The sequence below is a fragment of the Ascidia mentula genome, chromosome 5, assembly GCF_947561715.1.
Source record: "Ascidia mentula chromosome 5, kaAscMent1.1, whole genome shotgun sequence".
Classification (NCBI taxonomy): domain Eukaryota; kingdom Metazoa; phylum Chordata; class Ascidiacea; order Phlebobranchia; family Ascidiidae; genus Ascidia; species Ascidia mentula.
The window spans coordinates 22,097,110-22,117,769 of record NC_138570.1 but is presented as its reverse complement, the minus strand read 5'-3'; the positions used below and the strand labels follow the sequence as shown (position 1 = coordinate 22,117,769).

At 39.4% G+C, this 20,660-nt stretch overlaps 3 protein-coding genes and 1 non-coding gene across 5 annotated transcripts; 1 reads left to right on the top strand and 3 right to left on the bottom strand.

The window, feature by feature from the left end:
* Window positions 1-79: 79 nt before the first annotated feature.
* LOC145903788 (transmembrane 9 superfamily member 2-like) lies at window positions 80-6,790 on the bottom strand. The gene is made up of 15 exons (XM_082991934.1): window positions 6,611-6,790; window positions 5,435-5,599; window positions 5,216-5,334; window positions 4,879-5,008; window positions 4,632-4,750; window positions 4,245-4,341; window positions 3,749-3,937; window positions 3,471-3,575; window positions 3,236-3,383; window positions 2,877-2,934; window positions 2,611-2,770; window positions 2,249-2,400; window positions 1,334-1,445; window positions 700-871; window positions 80-305 (listed from the first exon to the last, which is right to left on the bottom strand). The coding sequence occupies exons 1-15, from the start codon at window positions 6,728-6,730 to the stop codon at window positions 238-240; spliced, it is 1,914 nt and encodes a 637-aa protein (XP_082848060.1). The 5' UTR covers window positions 6,731-6,790; the 3' UTR covers window positions 80-237.
* Window positions 6,791-7,975: 1,185 nt separating this feature from the next.
* Window positions 7,976-15,610, bottom strand: LOC145902263 (uncharacterized). 2 transcript variants are annotated; one of them, XR_014402588.1, is made up of 21 exons: window positions 15,324-15,610; window positions 15,071-15,260; window positions 14,766-14,875; window positions 14,504-14,571; window positions 14,030-14,150; window positions 13,873-13,977; window positions 13,473-13,586; window positions 13,346-13,420; window positions 13,151-13,252; window positions 12,700-13,070; window positions 12,408-12,642; window positions 12,230-12,353; window positions 11,954-12,173; window positions 11,590-11,854; window positions 11,405-11,533; window positions 11,249-11,353; window positions 10,844-10,999; window positions 10,427-10,599; window positions 10,284-10,367; window positions 10,053-10,195; window positions 7,976-8,096 (listed from the first exon to the last, which is right to left on the bottom strand). XR_014402588.1 is itself a non-coding variant. In XM_082990165.1 (21 exons), the coding sequence occupies exons 1-21, from the start codon at window positions 15,432-15,434 to the stop codon at window positions 8,027-8,029; spliced, it is 3,045 nt and encodes a 1,014-aa protein (XP_082846291.1). In that variant the 5' UTR covers window positions 15,435-15,610; the 3' UTR covers window positions 7,976-8,026. The 2 variants fall into 2 exon arrangements, 1 of the variants encoding a protein (XP_082846291.1); XM_082990165.1 differs by having other exon boundaries at window positions 10,053-10,169.
* A 178-nt stretch (window positions 15,611-15,788) lies between these two features.
* On the bottom strand, window positions 15,789-19,403 carry LOC145903239 (echinoderm microtubule-associated protein-like CG42247). The gene is made up of 10 exons (XM_082991304.1): window positions 19,178-19,403; window positions 18,993-19,124; window positions 18,763-18,940; window positions 18,265-18,627; window positions 17,795-17,902; window positions 17,601-17,738; window positions 17,182-17,480; window positions 16,891-17,118; window positions 15,992-16,106; window positions 15,789-15,938 (listed from the first exon to the last, which is right to left on the bottom strand). Exons 1-10 carry the CDS (start codon window positions 19,312-19,314, stop codon window positions 15,789-15,791), a joined length of 1,848 nt encoding a protein of 615 aa, XP_082847430.1. The 5' UTR covers window positions 19,315-19,403.
* Window positions 16,554-16,627, top strand: Trnat-ggu (transfer RNA threonine (anticodon GGU)). Its single transcript has one exon. It is a non-coding gene; the product is annotated as a tRNA-Thr (tRNA).
* Window positions 19,404-20,660: the final 1,257 nt, after the last annotated feature.

The window sequence follows — 20,660 nt, the reverse complement described above, 5'->3', positions numbered from 1 at the left end:
GTTTTTGCCACGAAGTGATATTTGTACAAATTTTTTAATGTTTTTTGATTGTTTTAGTTCCTTTTGCAGCAAGCAGGCATTGTATTTTCATCTGTTTATTTTATATGTATAAGCTTTTAACATCACGGGCACTTTATACAAGTTGCATAAAAACAATCAACTACAAGAAGTTTTCCAATAAAATATATTCTTGGAGCAATGCCATTCCCATCAAGGCACGAATGCTTTTGTATTTCATCAATCAACTTTAACTGCACTGTAGATTTTCTTCACGAACCAATAACAAGCGCTGAAACCAATGGTACCTGGGACACAATAAATTGCATTTATGAGAAACTGTTTGGTGAGGATATTTCAGGTTGTTTAGAATTAGGAATATTTTGCAATCTGTTGAGATAGAAATTGTAAAAAAAATTCACTCAATTTTTGGGTGTGGTTTTGTTGGTTGGGGTTTCCCCAGTTTAATGCAGTCAACAGATTTAAGACAAGACAAGAGCATTAACTTGACTGTTTTGTTGAGATTAAGGTTCTGTAACAGACAGTTAAAACCATACTATGGTATGAAGTCACCTGCTGCGATCTCAACTGATTTTAAGTCAAATTAATTCAGGAAAACATTACAAAGGGTTGCATGTGGCACAGAGGTAATTTTTGGGATAGGGTGACAGTTATTTTGGTAACCTGAGTTCTGAAACTCACCAGTAAACAGAAAGATGAGCACCGACATGATGAACGTGTATCCAAAGTAAAGAATAGCTGAGGCAAAACCCTCTACTGCCATCTTGGTGAAATAAAACCGTACGGCGTAGAAGAAGAAATAAACTGCAGTGAATCCGGAGGTGAGAAACGATCTCCACCACCAGCGATAATCCTGCAGGAAGTTGACAATAATTAATATTTCCCCCCTGAAATAAACTTTTTTCCAACACCACTGATTGTGAAGCACAGGTGGAAACTTCACATTTCAATTCACAATATAAAATAACTTCATGTTAAAGCATGTGTTATGCTGAAAATCATTATCACCAGTTCTTATTTAAACGGAAACATGCATAAAATCAAATAAACAGTGTTAAGTTATTGTAATTTTAAAGAATAAAATTGAATTGCAACAAAATAGGGGGTTGGAAAGTGCACAAAATTGCAGATTTACTCAGTTATTCTAAAACAAGTACAATTTAACACGGAAAACGACCAGATTCCAAAACAGCAAACAAAATTTATGCCACTTAATGACAACTAAAATAACTTCAAATAAAACCTTTACTGTGAGCTTGTTAAAAAGTTATGCTGATCAAAACAACAAAAATATTGTGACAACTTTGGGATTTACCTCTGCAGCAAGATGAAAGTAACACAGGAGGATGGTGGTTTCACTACTGGTTATGACAAGGATCACCGCAACCAAGAAGAGGAAACCAAACATGTAGTAAAGTTGGTGCGACCTGGAAAGTGGGGGGAAATTAAATTTCTCAAATTAAGTTTTTATGTTCATAAATATCAGTGGCAGAGTGAGATTAAAGTTCAACAGGTGGCGTGAGATGTAATACCAACTATACAGACAAAATATTTTGAAATAAGCATCACATAACTTGTGATACAACTAGCATCAGAATAAATTGATTCAGTTTAGGACGTATATTGGTATTTCTATGAAAATAAGTTTTGGTGTTGGGAAATGCTCAAGATCCATCCAATATCTACAAATTTTGATCAAAATTAGTCACTAGAGAAATGGTTTAGCCACCCCCTGGGGGCATTTGCACCCTGGTTAGTCAATATTTTGACAATAAAAATGGAACTGGATTTTGCAGAAAAATGAATCGTTCAACTACCCACTCAATTGCATTTTTTTATAAGTTCCAACTCTTCTTTATGCAATGGCATCAAATTTAGTTGCTGAAAAAGTGTCAAAGCCCTCCCCCCCAGGGCTGGTTATACCCCCCTGTTGGTCATATCATCTTCCAGGAGGCCCAAAAAGTCCTTGCTCTGTACAGTCTCATCCAGGAGCAATTTTTTTTCACATTTGTAGAATTTTAGGTCCCTATGTAAGTCACAAGACCCATCAACGGTCATTGGGAAACAAACGGAACAGTCGCTAGATGCATTACAGCCGAGGGCCTTGAACACAGGATTTCTCCAATTTAATACCCATATAGGTCCTTAGGATAAGTTCTGACTAAGCAATAATTGCAACAAAAAGGTTGGAGAATTTACGGAGGGAAAAAACAAATTGAAAAATACGAACCAGATGGAGTTTAGGATGAAGAAGAGTTGGATGAAGATGCATCCGAAGGGAAGGATTCCTCCCATGAGGATGCAGGGAAGGGATTTTGTATACATCACTTGCTCTGGGATCTGACGTGGGATCTGGTTTGTTCGCACAGGATGCTCAAAAGGCTGAAAAGTTAAAGAACGTTTTCATCAGAATGAAAAATAAAATGTTACATTATTTGTGGAGGTGGTGAAAAGGTTTTATTTGAAAAACAACATTTGTTTTTACTTCCCACACAGTTTAAACTTTATTTCTGGTTTTTAGCAAGAAATCATAAGAGGTATAAAAATAACAGAAAAATTGTGGTTGGATGCTTGAAAATTTATGTTGTTTACCGCTCGTTTGTATCCCATGTAAGCCCCAACAAATGTAAGAGGAACGGAGATTCCAAACCAGAGTGCGAGCACAGCAACGAGTGTTCCGAACGGGATGGCAGCAGAACTTCCCTCCCCCCACAATATCAAGTTCATTATGAAGAACACACAGAAGATGAATCTACACAAAATCTTATATTTGAAAAAAAATCGTTAGAAAATAAACTTTCTTGAAGAACTGAAAGAAACAATGAACTACTTTTGACAACAGTAAATGTGAAAGTTACCCAGACACGAGGAACGACGTCATCATCACGTTCGTTTTCCATCGCTCGCCTCCAAGAGCTGAAAAATAAAACATTAAAAAACAACTGTAACATATCAGTAAAAACCAAAACCTGTCAATACTTTGTTAGCTTTAGGCACTGAATTAAAACTAGGAATTCTGACAAATAATTGTGTGACTTAAATAAAAGGATTGTTTTCTGTTTCCACAAAAAATCAGAATTTTGTTCGTACTTTGATTACCACGATATTGATCAACTTAAAAACATATTTCTCACCAAACGCACTTTTACTGTAATTGTTTCTTGAAAAAATTTACAACTAATATTGAAACAATTTGTGACAAGCAGACGTTGCATACTTTTGTAAAGTCTAGCAGACGCATATCCAGCCACAACTCCTAAACACACGAACGAGACGACCGACGTGGTTCCGAGCGCTCCACGGTTGGCCGGTGACAGAAATCCAAGACAAGCGAAGAATAACGTGAGGAATGTCATCACGATAACCTGGGGAATACGTTGGGTCGTTACTCCATTTTGTTCTCACTTCATAAACTTTAAACTATGACATATTTCAATCACACTAAACTTTACCTGGGTTCCGATGCCAGTGAAGACGGAAAGAAGCATCGCCTTCGACGGGGGACGAAAGACGTCACCATGGACCAACTTCCATCCAAACTCCTCCTGTGCGTCCTCCTATAACAACCATAGAAATGATACCAACCATGGTTTAACAGATCCACAAAATATTTGTGAAAAGTTATTTTCAGGACCTTCATTCAATTTAAACTAGAATTTAAACAAAATAAGATTTTGTAATATTTGTATATTTATCACAGATATTCCAATCCATCCTTTGTACAACTTACGACAGATTCAAGTTGGTTGTAACGTGCAATGTCTTTGTGTAGACTTCTGATGGTTATCATGGCAACCATCCCGGAGAGGAAGAGGACAATCACGAGGGAGTTCATGATGGAGAACCACTGGATGTTGGTGTGAGGAAGGGAATCAAGGATGTAATCCCACCTCGATGCCCACTCGATCGACTTGTCCTCCTGCTCACATGTTTCAGTTTTTTTATATTTGTGACAAATTCACTGATTATTTTAGTTAACATGTGAGTGTAAAGTGGTAAACGTGCAAGGGTTCTGTTAAACTACTACAAGATGGCTCTTCTGGAACAAATAGTTGTGTCAATGTCTTGGTTGCTATGAAACAGTCTTCATCAGGATGTAATAAAATGCACAAACACAGAGTTAACTTACAACCGTCTTATAGTTATAAATAGACCCGACAGCACCAGCAATTCATTGTTCTTTATGCTGTTTGTTAACATGAAACAACCCTACATAATAACTTGACCTGGAATGTGACGCTGTACGTGTAATCGAAAGCAATCTCATTCTTGTATTCTTTTGGAATAGCCAGTGGACCTCCACTACACTCAGCGCCAGAGTAACTAAATACATTAATGTGATGTTTAAAATATGTTTTGCAATTCTCAAAACAACAAACTAAAATATTAATGTGAAAATATACATTGCACTATTGTCTGATCTGATAACAGAGAAAATACATGGGGAATAGTACAATACCTTTTCAGTTAATGTATGGGTTCAACTGTTTAACAACACCAATCTACACAAATTATCATGCGGCTTTCCCAAACTAAAAAAGTCAAACCAACTTTTGAATTCAAACCAGGATTTGAGGAATTCTGGTACAAATCCTGAGTCGATAAGAAAATACCTCTTTGGTTCGAGAGTTGCTTTAACAAGTCTGGAAGTTTTATCAGCACCAGGATGGTAATATATTGTGATGTCAACGTGGTTGAAGAGATAGTAAGTGTCCTTGAGGTTAAAAGCCTCCTGTAAACAATAAATTGTCAGTAATGGTGGAAAATATATTAAAAATTTGTGGAATTAAATAAACAAAAAAAAATATAGTTTTATCACTAACATAAACAAGCATTAGAAAAACATAAAAATAAACGTACACTTATCTGACAAGCATCTTTCTGTATTCCTTTCTCGTTCACGAAACATCCAATAGGAAATCCAGGAGTGCAAAACTTACCATTTTCCACAGTCTCATAACACCAAGCAATCGGCATGTTATCAACAATCCTAAAAATAATATTAAACTTTAATCTTGGGAGGCTTAAATGCTTTACATAAAGATTTTTGATCAAACACTGCCATAACATTTGCCTACAAGTAACAAAGCTCATCCAACAGACATGGAATATGTTTTATTTCAGATGCATGCTCATTATTTAGTCAACCATTTGACAATCTTTAAAATAATAAATAGAAAATATTTTTTAAACTTACCATCTGTTTTCATAGCTGAATAACATCCCGTATTTGAGAAACTTAAGTTTTTCGTCGTCTTTAGATGAGTATTTCCTCTTGCACACAGAAACACACTTCTCATCTTTCATAAACTTGAGCTAAACACACAAGAATCTCATTTACTTTTGGTGGTCGGTGTTAAGTTTTATTAACTATGTAATTTTCAAAGGAGAAAAAAGTTTAAACAGAAGTTTTTACGTTGTACGGAGAAGGTCGGATTCTTTCACCAAACAGAACTTGTCCAAGATTTTCTGATGGTGATTTTTCTTTAGTTTCGGCCTCACAGAAATCAAATGATGTGTACTCGTATGGAATGATGGACTCGGCAGACACCAGACGGTTCACCAGCACAGGAATGTCGACCTAATAACAAACAACATACATTTATTTAAAAACATTGCAGGATTATAACTAATGGCAAATTGGTGAAAAACACAGAAATAAATGATGTTTAAGTTTATACACCAGACAAAAACTGGTAGTATCAGGCTTACAAATAACATCTTCAAAAAATTTGGTTATAAAGATTAAAATGTTGGCATGACAACTAAGTTATTTCCTGACAATAGTGATTGACATCAAATATTTAATTGTGTTAAGTCATCAGTTATCATTAAAACAATTGTATTTTTGTAAGGTTTATTGTTGGGCAGGATACGAAGCACACTGTACAAATGTGTGTTTCAGCTTAACAATTGTGGGAGCTCTTCCTTTACTTATTTCAGCACACAGGAAACCAGCAATCTATCATTATTGTATCAATAGACAATAGAACCAGGTACTAATAAGCACAGCCACTGAAATGCAGGCAACATATTACAGATACCTCACAAAAATCAATCTATATTTACTAATATTGAAAACACTTCTTATTTCTCATACATATATGCAACGTAAAAAAGTAAGTTATGATTGTTGTAATTTGCAATGGAATCAAACTTTACGATATTTGATTGTATTTAGTAATTGTTGTAAAAATAAAAAATTTTAATTGTTGTAAACCAGATTGCTCTTGTGTCATTGGTTGTGTACCGAATACAAAACCTTTAAAAAAAAACTGAACCAACAAATTAACTCTTTAAAACATATTAACATCTTGCTGTAGTTTAAATTTGTGGAAATTTGTCCAAGTTTTGCTTTATCTTTTTTATTAAAGGTAAAAATGTTTTTATGTTTAGAAGTCAGCAAGGTAGTTTACTAGCCACCAAATTATTATACCAGATTCCACACAATAAAAATTAGCTATTGCATTAACATCTAAAAATTGATGCTGCCTTCTGTGCAAATAATAAACTTTTCAATCATGATGGGTTGTAAAATTAAATCCAGTCATTCAACACTTTACCACAAAAGCATGCAACAAAATTTTCCCACCTTGCAAGTTTCATCGCCTTTATCTTTACAGTAGCTGACAGGTGCTAGGCCAGGCAGATAGAAAGCATTCCCACACAATGCAACAGCCAACAACAACAATACTGGATATAAAACTGACATGTTCCAGTTATTAACCAGTTTGTTTACCTAGAATTTTCCTAATATTCCTTTAAATTAAATTTTTCTGTGGATATGTAAAAGTATAGCAATACTGTGTCACTGCAGTACTTTTGCCCCAACCAGTGTAACGTTTCACCTTTTACGTTAGGTTGGTTTATTTAAACTGAACTACGTACAATCAACCTTGGTTGTCACATTTTGAAAACCGAGTTTATGGTCATCTACATAACGGCCTTATTTCTAAAGGTAATGACATTTCGTTCAGTGTTTAAATAACAGTCAACGTAATTCTAAAATCTGGATTTAAACGAAAACCATTTAACTGTTAGATTTCTAAAACACCACCAACTTACTTCTGTACAACCGCATCAGAAACGTTGAATGGGCGACGATCTGCAACACGATTTGCAACACGCAAACATTTAATTAAAACTTCGAATATTTCAACAATGGTTGCTGCAACGTCACACCTGACAGACAATGGTTGTCACGTGATCCAGACTGGTAACCGGCCAAACCTCTTGGTCAGTTCACGGCGTTCGGGTTTGAATACACCGCGCGTTTTATGAATAAAAACGATTCGGAAAAGCATTGTTGTAACTTGGCGGAACTAAGGTGTGTATGTTTGTGAAGCATGTCGCTGTTTGGTTCGGTAGCCAAGCCCGATGTCTCAAGACAGCCAAACACGAATAATACGCTGACAAGTTTCCGAAAGCACACAAAAATGATCAAACTTCACCCAACAAACACCCAACTTTGCGAGCCCTGGGCAATACACCACGTGGCGTTTACTGAAGGCAAACAATGCACAGACATATATGCGTTGATCCAATCACTGCTTTCGGCGTAATGCGCGGTTTAACAGTGCCACGCTTTGTGACGCAACAAAAAGGCAACGCGCGACGTTCGAATATCAGATGAAAATAGCTGGAAATGTGATGTTCATACAGTTTGGCGCTAAAACAAACAGGTATTGAATGTATTATTTACGGGTTTTTTTTCTGTTTGAAAACTGTGCAACGAACTTGCGTTACAACTTTCCTACCTAAAGTTACTCGGGAAAGTTTAACGATTTTCACACTTGTGTTGAATCTGCTGACGTTAAGCTGACTGTTGTGGGTGAACACGCATCAAACCTTGACATGCTTAAACTTGATGTTGCACTAACGCCGGTTACCAGCTGTCGAATTTGCCCCCTGGTGCCAATATGTTACAAAACTCGCTTCTCGAAAATCGCTCCAGGCATTCGAGATATTGTTTATTCTGTGACGTAGACACATAGAGATAATACACACGCTAGGGGCGCTGCCGAGGTTTCAGGGCTGACAGCGTTGACTTTTTCTTCCTTGTCGAGTGCGTTTCAAGTCTGTTGACAAACATATGCTGGTAAAAATATTTCATTGGCACAAGACTTGAGAATATTGTTTTAAGAAATATTATTGTAGATAATCTTGCCCGCCAAACAGCCAGGCGACTACTTCTACTTTGTGGTGTTAAAGTGCTTGTAACACGAAAAAATAAAACATGTTAAGATTTTAAACTAAGAGATGTTTATAACTTTAAAACATTTTTGGCGAAAAAGGTAGGTTGATACGACGACTGGTTTCTAAGATACAGCTGATCAAACTCGCACTTTTGCCGCTGCGAACGAGATCGTGCGAAAATGAGATTATTGTTGCATGACGTCATAGAAGGCGCTTTGGTCGTGCGCGTGCTTGCAGCAAGCCTAGTTTTAGCATAATGTTGCATTAAACAGGGGACAAAAAGTGAACAAGTGCAACAAATGGATTTTGATGTTATTTGAGCTGCAGACAGATGGCCGCTGTTCGACCTATTATGTCTTACTTAGTTGTGTGATAATAAAACAGTTACTGGGACAGAGTGTTCTTGTTGTTACAGCATTTATGATCGCTAACGTGACACATGAACCTTTGAAATGAGGACAGAGACAAACCGTCAGTGTAGCATTGTCGTTTTGTCCACTCACAGCAAAATATAGAAGCAGGTTAATTGAATTTTGAAACTGGCAAAGACCGCCAAAAAAGGGTAACCAAATTAGCTGATTATGCAACACAACACTGTTATTCTGTCATAGAACCACTTTTTGTCCGACAGTGGCGTTGCCTACGAGTTCGCGTCATAAATGTTTTATTTAATTCGCCACAATCAACCACTAATGTATTTTTCGAAATATAGTTCGTAACTAGAAATGTTGGAATCATGAAATTAAAGTCAACACAAAGGGGAGGTTAAAGTTATGACATCACACCCAAAAATGACGTCATGTAATGTCACTGAGTAAAGAAACGCACCATCCCCGTCTTGTCGAAGTACAAAGTAATATCGTTTCTGCTATACCCTATACAGGGGTGCACAACCTTTTTGCTATTGCCGGCCGCAACACACACACCACTGTGTGCTAACGGCCGCCACTGAATATACTGCTTTTCCAGCGATATACTCCTGATAATTACGACAAGTTGACGTGAGCATTATTAGAAAGGAATGTCCCATACATGTGCACTATTTATTATTTACATTTGCCAAATTACGTATATTACAATGTAATGAAGAGTCGAATTATTCAATGACTGCCTTGTTCTTGCACGCCAGGTTCACGTCCACATCACAAAATAATCCACTTCCCATTTGGGATTAAACGCCCTTTTCTCTTGTTTTAACAACCTTTTGCGTTTCAGCGACATGACTGAGTGACTCCACTGTTTAGCTTTTCGACAACTGTACATGCGTACATAACAATTCACAGATATACTATTAATGTTTTATGACGTCACCATCCCTGTTGTTGCGCTGTGTCTCGGTTGCGGTGGCTGCACTAGTTAAAACTCGCTACAGCGAACGAATGTGTATGACGCGGAAATGGAAATGGGCCTAATTAAAAGCTTAACTCTTGAGACCGCTTCAAAAACAAGTTTCAGAAGCAACGACGGCCGCCAATGCATATATTTTGATATAAATGTGCACGGCCGCAAAAAATAGCGTCCGCGGCCGCAGGTTGTGCACCGCTGGCCCTATGGTCTTCCGATAATTAGGGACAAATAAGCCTTTGTTTTGTGACGTCACAATGACATATTTTTGTGTGATGCAAAACGCTGTCCTGGGGTCGTGAGTTCAAACCTCACCGGGAGCTTGATTTTTCAGATCTCGCTCCGACTTGTCGGGAAAAGTGGCTGATCAAGCTTGGCTGCAATGCCTTGGTTGCGAAGCCTGTCAACCTTATGTTTGTTGTAGATGTACCTTTACTTTTACGCAAAGTTACCATGACCGTGTCATATGCACTTTAAACGTAATCAACACAAACCTATCTTCCGCTTCCGGGGTAGCAATTCTTCCCAAGGGTTCCGGGCGGATGCCTGGATACTTAGAAGCGCCATCTAGCGGCGCAAGTTTCTTGAATTGTGGTTGAAAATCTTGAGATCTTTAGTAAAATTTTTGTGTGGTTTACTGAAACGTAGACAATTTGTTGTTCCATCAGTAATTCTGCGGTGAAATCTCAACACTCTATTCGATATCAACATGGAACACCTCCCACCTGTGTTGTGAGCGTTCGTCTGATGGAGTTTGATGGAAGGTTTCTTGATTTAAAACAAGTTCCAGAATCAAACGAAGAAAATTCCTGAAAAGAAAATCGGTTTTGATGCAACTTTATTCTTAACTTCTAACCAAAATTTTTACTTTGATATTTCCTTGCTTTCCTTGTTATGATTTCTATCCTGGGTGATGAGCATTGCGTTCAGTTTCGATTTATGATCCTCTCTTTTGTATGGAAACACGAGGTTGATTGACTCCTTCAGATCCTCGCCAACTAGTTTCGATATCTTCACCACTTCACCCAAAAGACGCAACTCCTGAAGTAAACGTATTATTAATGACGTAGTGTTGATGACGTAATTTGGTCTTGCAGAAAGCATGCACATGCTCCGCATTTAAAGGTTTCCCCACTGCGAAAGCTTTCACTTGGCGTCCATTGGGCACAATGACATCACAGCTGCGCTGGTTAAAGTCACGCACCAGGGTCGCGAGTTCAAACCCCGCCGGTGGAGTGGTGCTAATTTACCATTTAAAGCTAAAGTAACGAAACCGACTCCAAACCTGTTCCAGGATCGCTTTCTGTTGGGCAACTGCAACCTCGTGCCTGCTGGAAAATAAATCTTGCAACGTCATTCGTTCCGCTTCGATGCGCGCACTGGATTCCTTTATGACATCATCGGCGACGTATAGTCCGTTACTTGGTGGTGAATGACCGACCTTTAAAACAAGCAAATGATAACCTAACAACTTGTTTGCGAACAGGTCATGACGAGCAGGGTTCCATACGAAACGAGCCATTGAAACGCCTATTCAATTAGTACAAGTCAAAGCATTAAAAAGAAAACGGTTTTCGTAGTACAATTCACAGTAGACGGTAATATAACGTTGCTGACTTTTGATAAAATTCAAGTCTGAAGTTAGGTAAGTTCAAAACTTTGATGTCCTATACATTATTGCTTGACTCACTGTCATTTGATTCGTCCGTATCTGCAGGGTTCGTGCAGTTTTTCTTTTCAACATCTCCTCTCTCCTTTTCCTCTCCAGAGCAAACTTTTCTTTCGTTTCAACCCCCTGCGATTTTATCATGAGATTACTGATACAACCACTGTGACGTCATTGTACCTTTGTTTTATATTCTTGCAAGAACAGTTTACAGTCATCTGTCGTCATTTTGCCTGATGACGTCAGGCACTTTATCAACGTCATCAATAGGTTTTCAATCCCACATCTGTCCTTTTCCAGTTCCTCGGCCTGCGATTGATCAAAATTTTCAGTAATTTTTTGGACAAAGCGCGATTTTTACAAACCTCAGAAATTCTTGACGCTTGGTGACGTAACAATAAGGCTATCTTGCTCTCCGCGCATGTAAATGATGTCACGTTGTTATGATTGTTAGGTGACGTCATAATGACACGGGATTGTTGTTCGTTGCTAATCATTAACTTTGTCTGCAGTTCGCGACGTAATCCGACTTCGTCATCAGCGGTTTGTACGTCATCAATGTCGGCCTGTACATCTGTGACGTATTGTAGATATTCTCGAAGTCTGGTTTCAATTCTTCGTCGAACGGAACTGCGTGGATTTGTGGGATTTAAACACGTGACATGAGAGGGGGGGAATCGGCAGCATGTTGCTTAGCAACCACGTCGAGTCAACGCCTCAGGAACTTACTTGGTGAAGGTGAGTCGGAGGATATCGTTTTCACCCATGACTTTCTCCACATTTGTCTCCCTGGACACGAACCGTTGTGACGCGTACACCCTGCTCAATAACGTCATGCTTACGTAATCCACTAAGCATCGCTTGCGTGATATTGATACAATTGGAGGGGATTCCCTGACCTCTTCGTCATAACTTCCCATGATGTCATCAAGTGTCGTCTCGTCCGGTTCTAATGACGTACAAGTGACGTCAAATGGTAAAAATTAAAATATATTTAACCTATACCTCTGTCAGTCAGAGAACTTCTAATTCGCTCCTTAATGTCATCCATGTCATTGCGTAATTGTGACGTCACAGTTTTAAGTAACTGTAGTTGGTAGTCCGTAATTCTTTCATTTTGTTTTGATTCCTGAACAAGTTTACAATTATTAATTTATTTCATTTCGCTTGTTTGAAATATTACCTTAGTGTTCTCGAGCAACTTTCCGAATTCTTCAACTTTCTTCTCCAACCAATCCGTAACGTCCGTGACGTCGTTTATGTCGTCATCAAAAACATTTTCTTTGTTAGATTTTGTGAAGTTCGATTGGTTGGGAGCCTCACGAAGTCCTCTCTCGAATTGTGCCTGCGCCGCTCTACCGCATTGGATTGTTTTTTCGAAGAGTTGTTGTCGGGTATTAGTCGTTATAAGCCCTTCCCTACGAGTTAAAAACAATTTCTGGAATGTTTAACGTCATCAAACCATTGATACAAACCTTTGTGCAGGCGATAATGACGTCATAATCTGTTTAACCATTGCGTTCCATTTTTGTTTGGCTTTCTCCCTCCCCCTCATCCAGTTTAGTACGGTCTCGTCACGTGACCTGGTAGTTTGTCCAATTGCGCCCACATGTGTCGTAAACATTTTCACCAGATGGCGCAACATGGTGTTGTGCGCGTGCACAATCTGCAATGCTACGTCATCGCCATTGGGTAAATTAAAACTTCTGATAATTGATCGGATATCGGTGGATCCTCGTTCTTCTGTAAATGATGTATTTTTCTCGTTCAGTGACGTAACAAAAGCATGATCGATGACTTCATTTCTGTGACGTCGTCGCATTAATTCTTCCAATTCGTTCTGAAACTGAAATCACTTGTTTACGAGGCAATAAATGTAAAAACCTAAATTCTGACTCAGCACTAATTAACGGGAAATCAACTTACTTTCGAGTCCAAATCTTCAGTTTTCTCTCTCAAATTTTCCATCTCTGTTTTGTGTTTTGTTTCCAAAGCACCTTTAGTTGGGAAATCCCCAATCCCGAGACTCTACAAGGCAACATAGCAAACCCCACGTTAAAAGTTTCCCGTGGCAAAATATGTTCAATCAACTCAGATATTGTTTCCCACACAAATTTCCACCTGATTTTTGATTTCTTTTTGGTTTTCTTTGAGTTTTTGACAAACTTGTTCTGCTGATATTCTGTCGCCGCACGCCTGATCAAAATATAGTAAATTACCATGCATTGAAGGGGTTTGGGATAATTACCTGGGCAATTATTACTGACGCCAAACTCTTTTCCAAATAATCTCTTCCTTCGTTGAATGCTTGCTCCAAATCAACCAAACTTTCTAATTCCAAGATTTCAACGTCGTTCAGCATCTTTACACAACACAGTGAAAATGTGCCAGAAACAAGTTTTACGTTTTTATTATAATGCATAGAGATGACTTATAACCACCATCATCAGTTAATACGTTTTGATTAATCCAGATGTCAGGTGGTATCGGTGCAGAAATAATAAAAACATAAGAATAGTATTTTTCCTGATGTCTACGCGGTTGGTCTGAGGTGTAATAGATCACTAGAAACAACGACGATGTTCGTGGTCAAATATGTGAGATTCTTGGAGTCGTTTTTCCCGCAGTCAATAAACAGAAAAAATCACCTCATTGCGAATATCTTTAGTGAAAATTCCACCCATGTGTTCAACTTCGCCACCGAACGCTCTCTCGCTCATCCGGTAAACTTTCGCTGTTGATGATTTTTGTGTCTAAAATATATCCATGTTATTGAAGTTCAGTGGAGTTTTTTTAAAGTTGAACCTGCTGCTCTGTCGGTTCAATCGGATGAGAGGAACATGGCTCGAGAATCGAGAGAAGCACGATAAAAAAGGCGACGAGAAGGCCAAGGATAAAACAGACTACGATGATCAGGATTGAAAGCCTGCAAAACAGAAAGTAATTTAGTTTCAATAAAGTTGTAACGCCCGTCGACGATTGGAATGCATTTTACTTGGAGTTAATAAAACCTATTGTGCAAACGCATCACAACATTTTGCCCTAACTTGTCCTATTATAAAAAAAAATCCGAGCAGTTTCTACGGTTGCGCCAGAACCAACAACAAACAGTCAATTATCTAATGTTCATTTGGGTAAAAAAATAATGTGAGCAAAGTTTCTCAAACCTTAAAACGCGCAAAATTTTAACAAACTAACGCTTTGTTCTTTGTTTCAGTTTAATTTTTTTTATTTGTTTCGGAACAAAAATAATTCATTGCTTAAAATAATTCAACTCACCCAATATTTGTTTGCTGAACACTTTCTTCAACTTTCTCGATACAAACACTTTCAGTGCTGATTTGCATCTGTACAACAACAACACTTACACACTGAATATACAACAACAACACTTACACACTGAATATACAACAACAACACTCACACACTGAATATACAACAACAACAACACTTACACACTGAATATACAAAAACAACACTTACACACTGAATATACAACAACAACACCTACACACTGAATATACAACAACTACACACTCACGCTTGACGTCACAAAGTATTGCAACGTAGTTGTGATGTCATGGCGCGACCCAATATCTGCTCCCAGGTTACTTAATGTTGCATCGTACGTCATGTTTACGTCGTTGGGTGCTGCAGAAAAATAAGGATTCAAAAATATTTTCATTCGCAAGGACCGGGAAATAACCGCAACAAACGTATAACGTGTCTGACGTAGGTAAAAAAAGTTGGTGACGTCACTGGTGCGATATTTTTAATTTGAAGCTCGATGATTTCTTATTATGATATATATCCCTGTGTATCCCCTCACACAGCACACTTGATTACCTGCGATGTTTTGTATGAAATATAACCGTTTCGTCCCAATCGTATTAAGTTGACTTGATTGTGGATTCACAAAACTCGTTGATAACCCTGCAGTTTCCTCCTCCACTGTGACGTTATAAAGGGTTTGGTTGTTTATTATGACGCCAATAATTGAAACACGGAACTGATCTGAGTTTCCAACTTCATTATTCTGTTGATTAAAACATCAAAGTCACGTGTTTAACGCTTCGTTGAATCCACGTAAATGACTCACCTTCCTTTGAATAATCTCCACGGTTTTATTGACGTTTAACTGGCCTGATGACATCACAATTGATGACATGGCAATCGCGAAAGTGATCCACAGACAACTCAGTGCCGTCATTGCGCTCGCAATAAAAACGATAATTACGAAACCCAAAATCTCACAATGTAAATTCTGTTGAACTGCAGGGGGGAATACCCGTGCTTACATCTGCTGGTTACGATCACTTGCGGTAAAAGTCGACAAATTCAATGTTGTTTGCAACCGTTGTACTGAACTTTATCCACCGCACTGTCTAGCTCATGACAACCAACTTTTACATCGCGACAATATTTATTCACGTCGCGGGTCCATTGTCGTACATCTACTACGTCACAATGCCGGTGCCATTGTTACGCGCGCATCGTCAACATTCCCTCTCCATAGTGAACGCGTCACGCATCGCTACACACTATTGTCGCGTCATAAACACCCTTATTGTGACGAGTCGTTACGTTGGTCCATAAATCGCCATCTCGCAACGAATGGATCGTCCTCGTTGCCTCCTGCGCAGAATACGTATTGTGACGTCACACATATGCTTGTGACGTCATGAGTGGAACACTTGAATTCTGTGAGTGGAACCTGTTGGTGCGGATTAAGATCAGATCGTTTTTTGTTTTGTCAAAATATTTTACCTCATTTTCCCACAGTTTGATATTTCCTCCCTTGTAAGCAACGACCTTGGTTGACCTTGACCTTATTTGGCAAGTGGCATTCCGCTCCATTGGACAAGTGTCATTGAACCAAAACCTAAACACGAATGTTTACCGGGTAACCGAGTGAGTTTTGATCGTGGACATTATTCCCCCATACCTCAGTACTTGCATAACTAAGAATACTTGTTAATGGTGTCACGATATTCACAACTAAGAATACTTGTTAATGGTCTCACGATATTCAAAACTAAGAATACTTGTTAATGGTCTTACGATATTCACAACTAAGAATACTTGTTAATGGTCTCACGATATTCACAACTAAGAATACTTGTTAATGGTCTTTGGCAGCCCAGGCATTACAGCCTAGCTGGATCAGCCACTTTTTCCTGAAAAGTCGGAGCAAGATTTAAAAAAAAAGCTCCCGGTGAGGTTTGAACCCTGGGCTAACCAGGCCCAACGCTCTACCAACTGAGCTACAGGAGCTCAGTGGTTTCACGGGGTATATTGTGGCCAAGGTACACTGGTGCGCAAGCGCACAGCTCCTGTAGCTCAGTTGGTAGAGCGTTGGGCCTGGTTAGCCCAGGGTCGTGAGTTCAAACCTCACCGGGAGCTTGATTTTTCAAATCTTTCTCCGACTTGTCAGGAAAAAGTGGCTGATCCAGCTTGACTGCAATGCCTGGGCTGCCAAGCCTGCAAACCTCATGATCGCGATACGATAGCTGTGATCTCCAAGCAAGGACCTGCGCAGTGAGGCGATCCTGCCAATCATGCCATTGCATGAAATATTACTGGTCGCTGTCTATGTATTATTTTCTTGCGGTAACCCGGCCGCATACATGCCCTGGTGGTCCGGATTCAACCCGCGTCGTCCTCACCCTTCATAATCGTCATCTTTACTTTGCGTCACAACCTCCCAAATTGTGACGTTACCGTGACGTGTGCTGCCTCTCACATGCGTCGCTTCACATGACCAGTCCAGGGTGTTGATGACGTCATGGGTATTGATGATGTAGTTTCTGACGTAAGCGCGACCAAATTCTAGAACGTGAAAGACCTGAAGTTTGCGTTCCTCTGTTGCCACGGCAACCAGTGTCAACTTCTCGCTCCTGTGGATTTTTATAAATATTTAACGGTTGGTTGGTTTCAGTGACATTTTACGGCCTTACTTGTGAAAGTCGCTGTAGCGAACACACGTAACTGGAGCGGTCACGTGCCTGCTTGACAACTGAGCTCCGTCACGTGATGACAAAGCGATAAATTTGGATGAAAAGCAGCCGACCAATATGACGTCATAGTGCGAATGGACGTCAAGGCAAGTGACGTCATCATTTAATTCTATTCTCCACATTACATCATCGTCATCATCCTCGCACGACCAGCAAACCACGTGACCGGTGACGTCACTAACGCAAATGCCTTTCCCGTCCGCTAGTGGCGCCATTCCCGCAATAGGCTTTCCGTGGCCCTGATTGGCAACAAGAAACATTTGTAAATTATTTTGTGAATTAAAAAAATATTCCTGCAATGGAATATTGGGAAAACCCCAATGTTAAAATGTGGGAAGTTTTTTCATCTCATGTTTTACCAAGAATTTGTGATTCCACGATCCCGTAAAGGAACCTTCAACCAACCAACCGTTTCCACAAAAACACATCATGACGTCATCAGTTCTTGGTGACGTGGTAATTACGTCAATGCTGTTGGATGAAATCTTTTTTGTTGCCTTGTGATAAACACATACGTGTTATTTACAAATTTACAACCTGTATTGCTATTTACCCTGGCGGAGGAACACTCTCGGAGCAAATCCCATGAGTAAACTCTTCCGCGTTCGTCACCCGCCGCTAATGTTCCGTCACTAAGCATGCACAGTGACGTAACAGAAGCCTAAACCAATAATGGAATTAGCGTTAACTCTTCAGGGGGCTCGGGGTTCCATTTGGACCCAATTCGTCGAACCCATGGGGAAATAAAATTTGACTAAATGGGAAATTAGCGGATGTAATTGATTGGTCAAGCTCATATGAACGCGTGAAAGCCGTGAATCCGTGAAGGGTGGACGTTAGTTCCCTTCGGGTATTTCAATAATCACTCAGGAAATGGTCTTAGTTTATAAAATGTTTGGCCCAATGAAAACTACTTCCAGTTTTCTTCGCTTTTATTTTCTTGATTAAAATTAATTTCAATTAAAGTTTGTTAATTTTCCGATGAAATCATGCGGACGAGATATATTTTGTATTCATCCGTACCTGACAAACCATTTCACTCTCCAAGATGAAATCACCACAATTGTCCTCCTTCCATATTACTATCCTTCCATCCGTGTCACCCGTGATGACGTCGTCGTTGTAAGATGACGTCACGCAATTAATTGCTTTGGGCTCCGATTTAGGGAATACACCCGACCGGAAATTGCGTTCAATTTTTGCGTTGCTGGTCACGTGCCAAAACGCTAAGTGATGAACCCCTGACGTCATGAACCACGCGTCATCGAGGGAAAATGACGTATTCATGATGACGGTTTGTGAGCACGTGGTTTTGGTTACCATGGTTTCCTGTTTCCATCTCCATAGCGACAGATGAGAAAAATCGACAACAGCCAAAATATCCCCCTAAAATTTATACACGGACTTTCAGACAATTATTCGTTTGTGACGTCGGGTGACGTCGGGTGATCAAGAACAAAATGTCAAGTTCAACTACTTATTATTGACAATAGTCCCCCCCCCATCCCCACTCACACTCACTTCGTTCGAGAATTCAACTCGTTGTACTTTCGTGTTTATCAGACCGTGACCGAACTGTGACGTTACTGCAAGATTGTCAACGTTCCATACACGAATGTGTGCGTCAGCAGTAGTGACGTCATCTACACCACTGCGTTGGGCTGAAGCCACAATATTTTCGCTTTTGTGTGACGTCACACTGTAAATTGTGAGAAATCTTTTATTTGTAAAAAAAATTATCAAATTTTTACCACGTGACATCCTCTGTGTGTCCTGTATATATCCGCTGTCTTCTACACTTTACGTCATATATAACTACCAACGTCCCAGCGGCGTAGATGACGTCACCCGATGACGTAACGGATACAGCGCGTAGATTTCCTCTGGAACAATTTCATGTTAATTCAAGATAAGATTTGTAGCAAACCGAATTCACCCATGGACGAAATCCAACTTGATGCTGTTCCCTCTTGCGCCACCACGCGAATGCAATGGGAAATTAGTCTTTGGTGATATGATGTCATCGATACGATACACGTCATTATGACGAAATCTTGTGAAAAATTGCGTCATATTCTGTACTTCGTCATCGCCCACTGCAGTGTACAATTTGAAGGTGACTTTGCGTTTCACTCCAAGGGCTCGACACACGTCATTAATGACGTCACTGACAGATCTTTGACATGAGACGTTGAGATTAAGTTTGTCGTTTTTATGCGTGACAACAATGGGGCGCTGTTGGTTGCCATGGAGAACAGAGGGTGAAATAATCACGTGATCGCTTTTGGTGTTTTCTTTCAAGTCGGTGATCGTGGGTTCACCAACTTCCTCCTCGTTAGTTTTGTTTATTTCAGGTTTATCTTCACGCGGAGTCGTCCGCTTATCTTCATCCACACTTGAACTTTGTTTCAACTTTCTACTTAACCCAGAGTAACTCTGAAGCAAGGTGACGTCACTTTGCCTTCGACCTCGTGGGTTTCTCTGATTGGTCCACGGTGGATTTCCGTCGTAAATAATGTTGCCTATAAATGAACCAGAAGCGACTACGTAACTTCCGCCCTGTTGAATATCTGAAAGAGACGTAACCAGTATCCCCTTGACGTCATAAATATGACGTAGCACTTTGGGTGGGCGAAGTTTGGCTGTGATTTCATTGAAAAACGTTTGCAATTCTTGCTTCGGTTTCACAACAAAGAAAGTGCCTGTGACGTAATAATAATTTGTATAAAGATAATACAGCTTTGTCTCGAGATAATCAAATACCATTGTTTGGATTTCCGTTTAAAAATACTCGAATTCGTTTTGATTTTTCAGTTGGAGTGAAGATTCTTGATGAAGCTTTTTTGATTCTTCGCCTGTGATAAAAATATCGCCACAGAATATTATTTCACATAAACAACATATACTATTCTTACCTCAGTATCGCCATGGGAACATGGTTCATACCTTCCGTCAAATGGCTGTACGACGGTTTTGATGACGTCATCGTCGCTAGTTTCACAGTGTAACGTCAGACCAATACTACTTCGTTTGGTTAATAAAACTTCTCGATGTGATTCGTCTGTCGAAAGTTTTCTGGAATGTTAGAAGAACACAAACACAATGGTCATTGTTTCGTCATTCTTGGAGTGAGTTGAATGATCCCTGGTTGCCTTGACGACAGTCGGTCACGGTGACAGAACAAAAGCCGCGCAATTAAAAGAGAAATCTTAATTAAATTCCCACCATAGTATGAAGGATTTATTGGATTAAAATCTATCGATTGTTGATTTGTTGAGAGATTGGAGGTTGATTAATATCCCCCCTCCCCCCTCTTCAACGTTCCATGATCGTAAATAACACTTGTCACGATTAATCTTGTCACCTAGGCAACCTTCCTGGCCGTTGTTTTGTTACTGGAATATCTCAACGTGACGTCA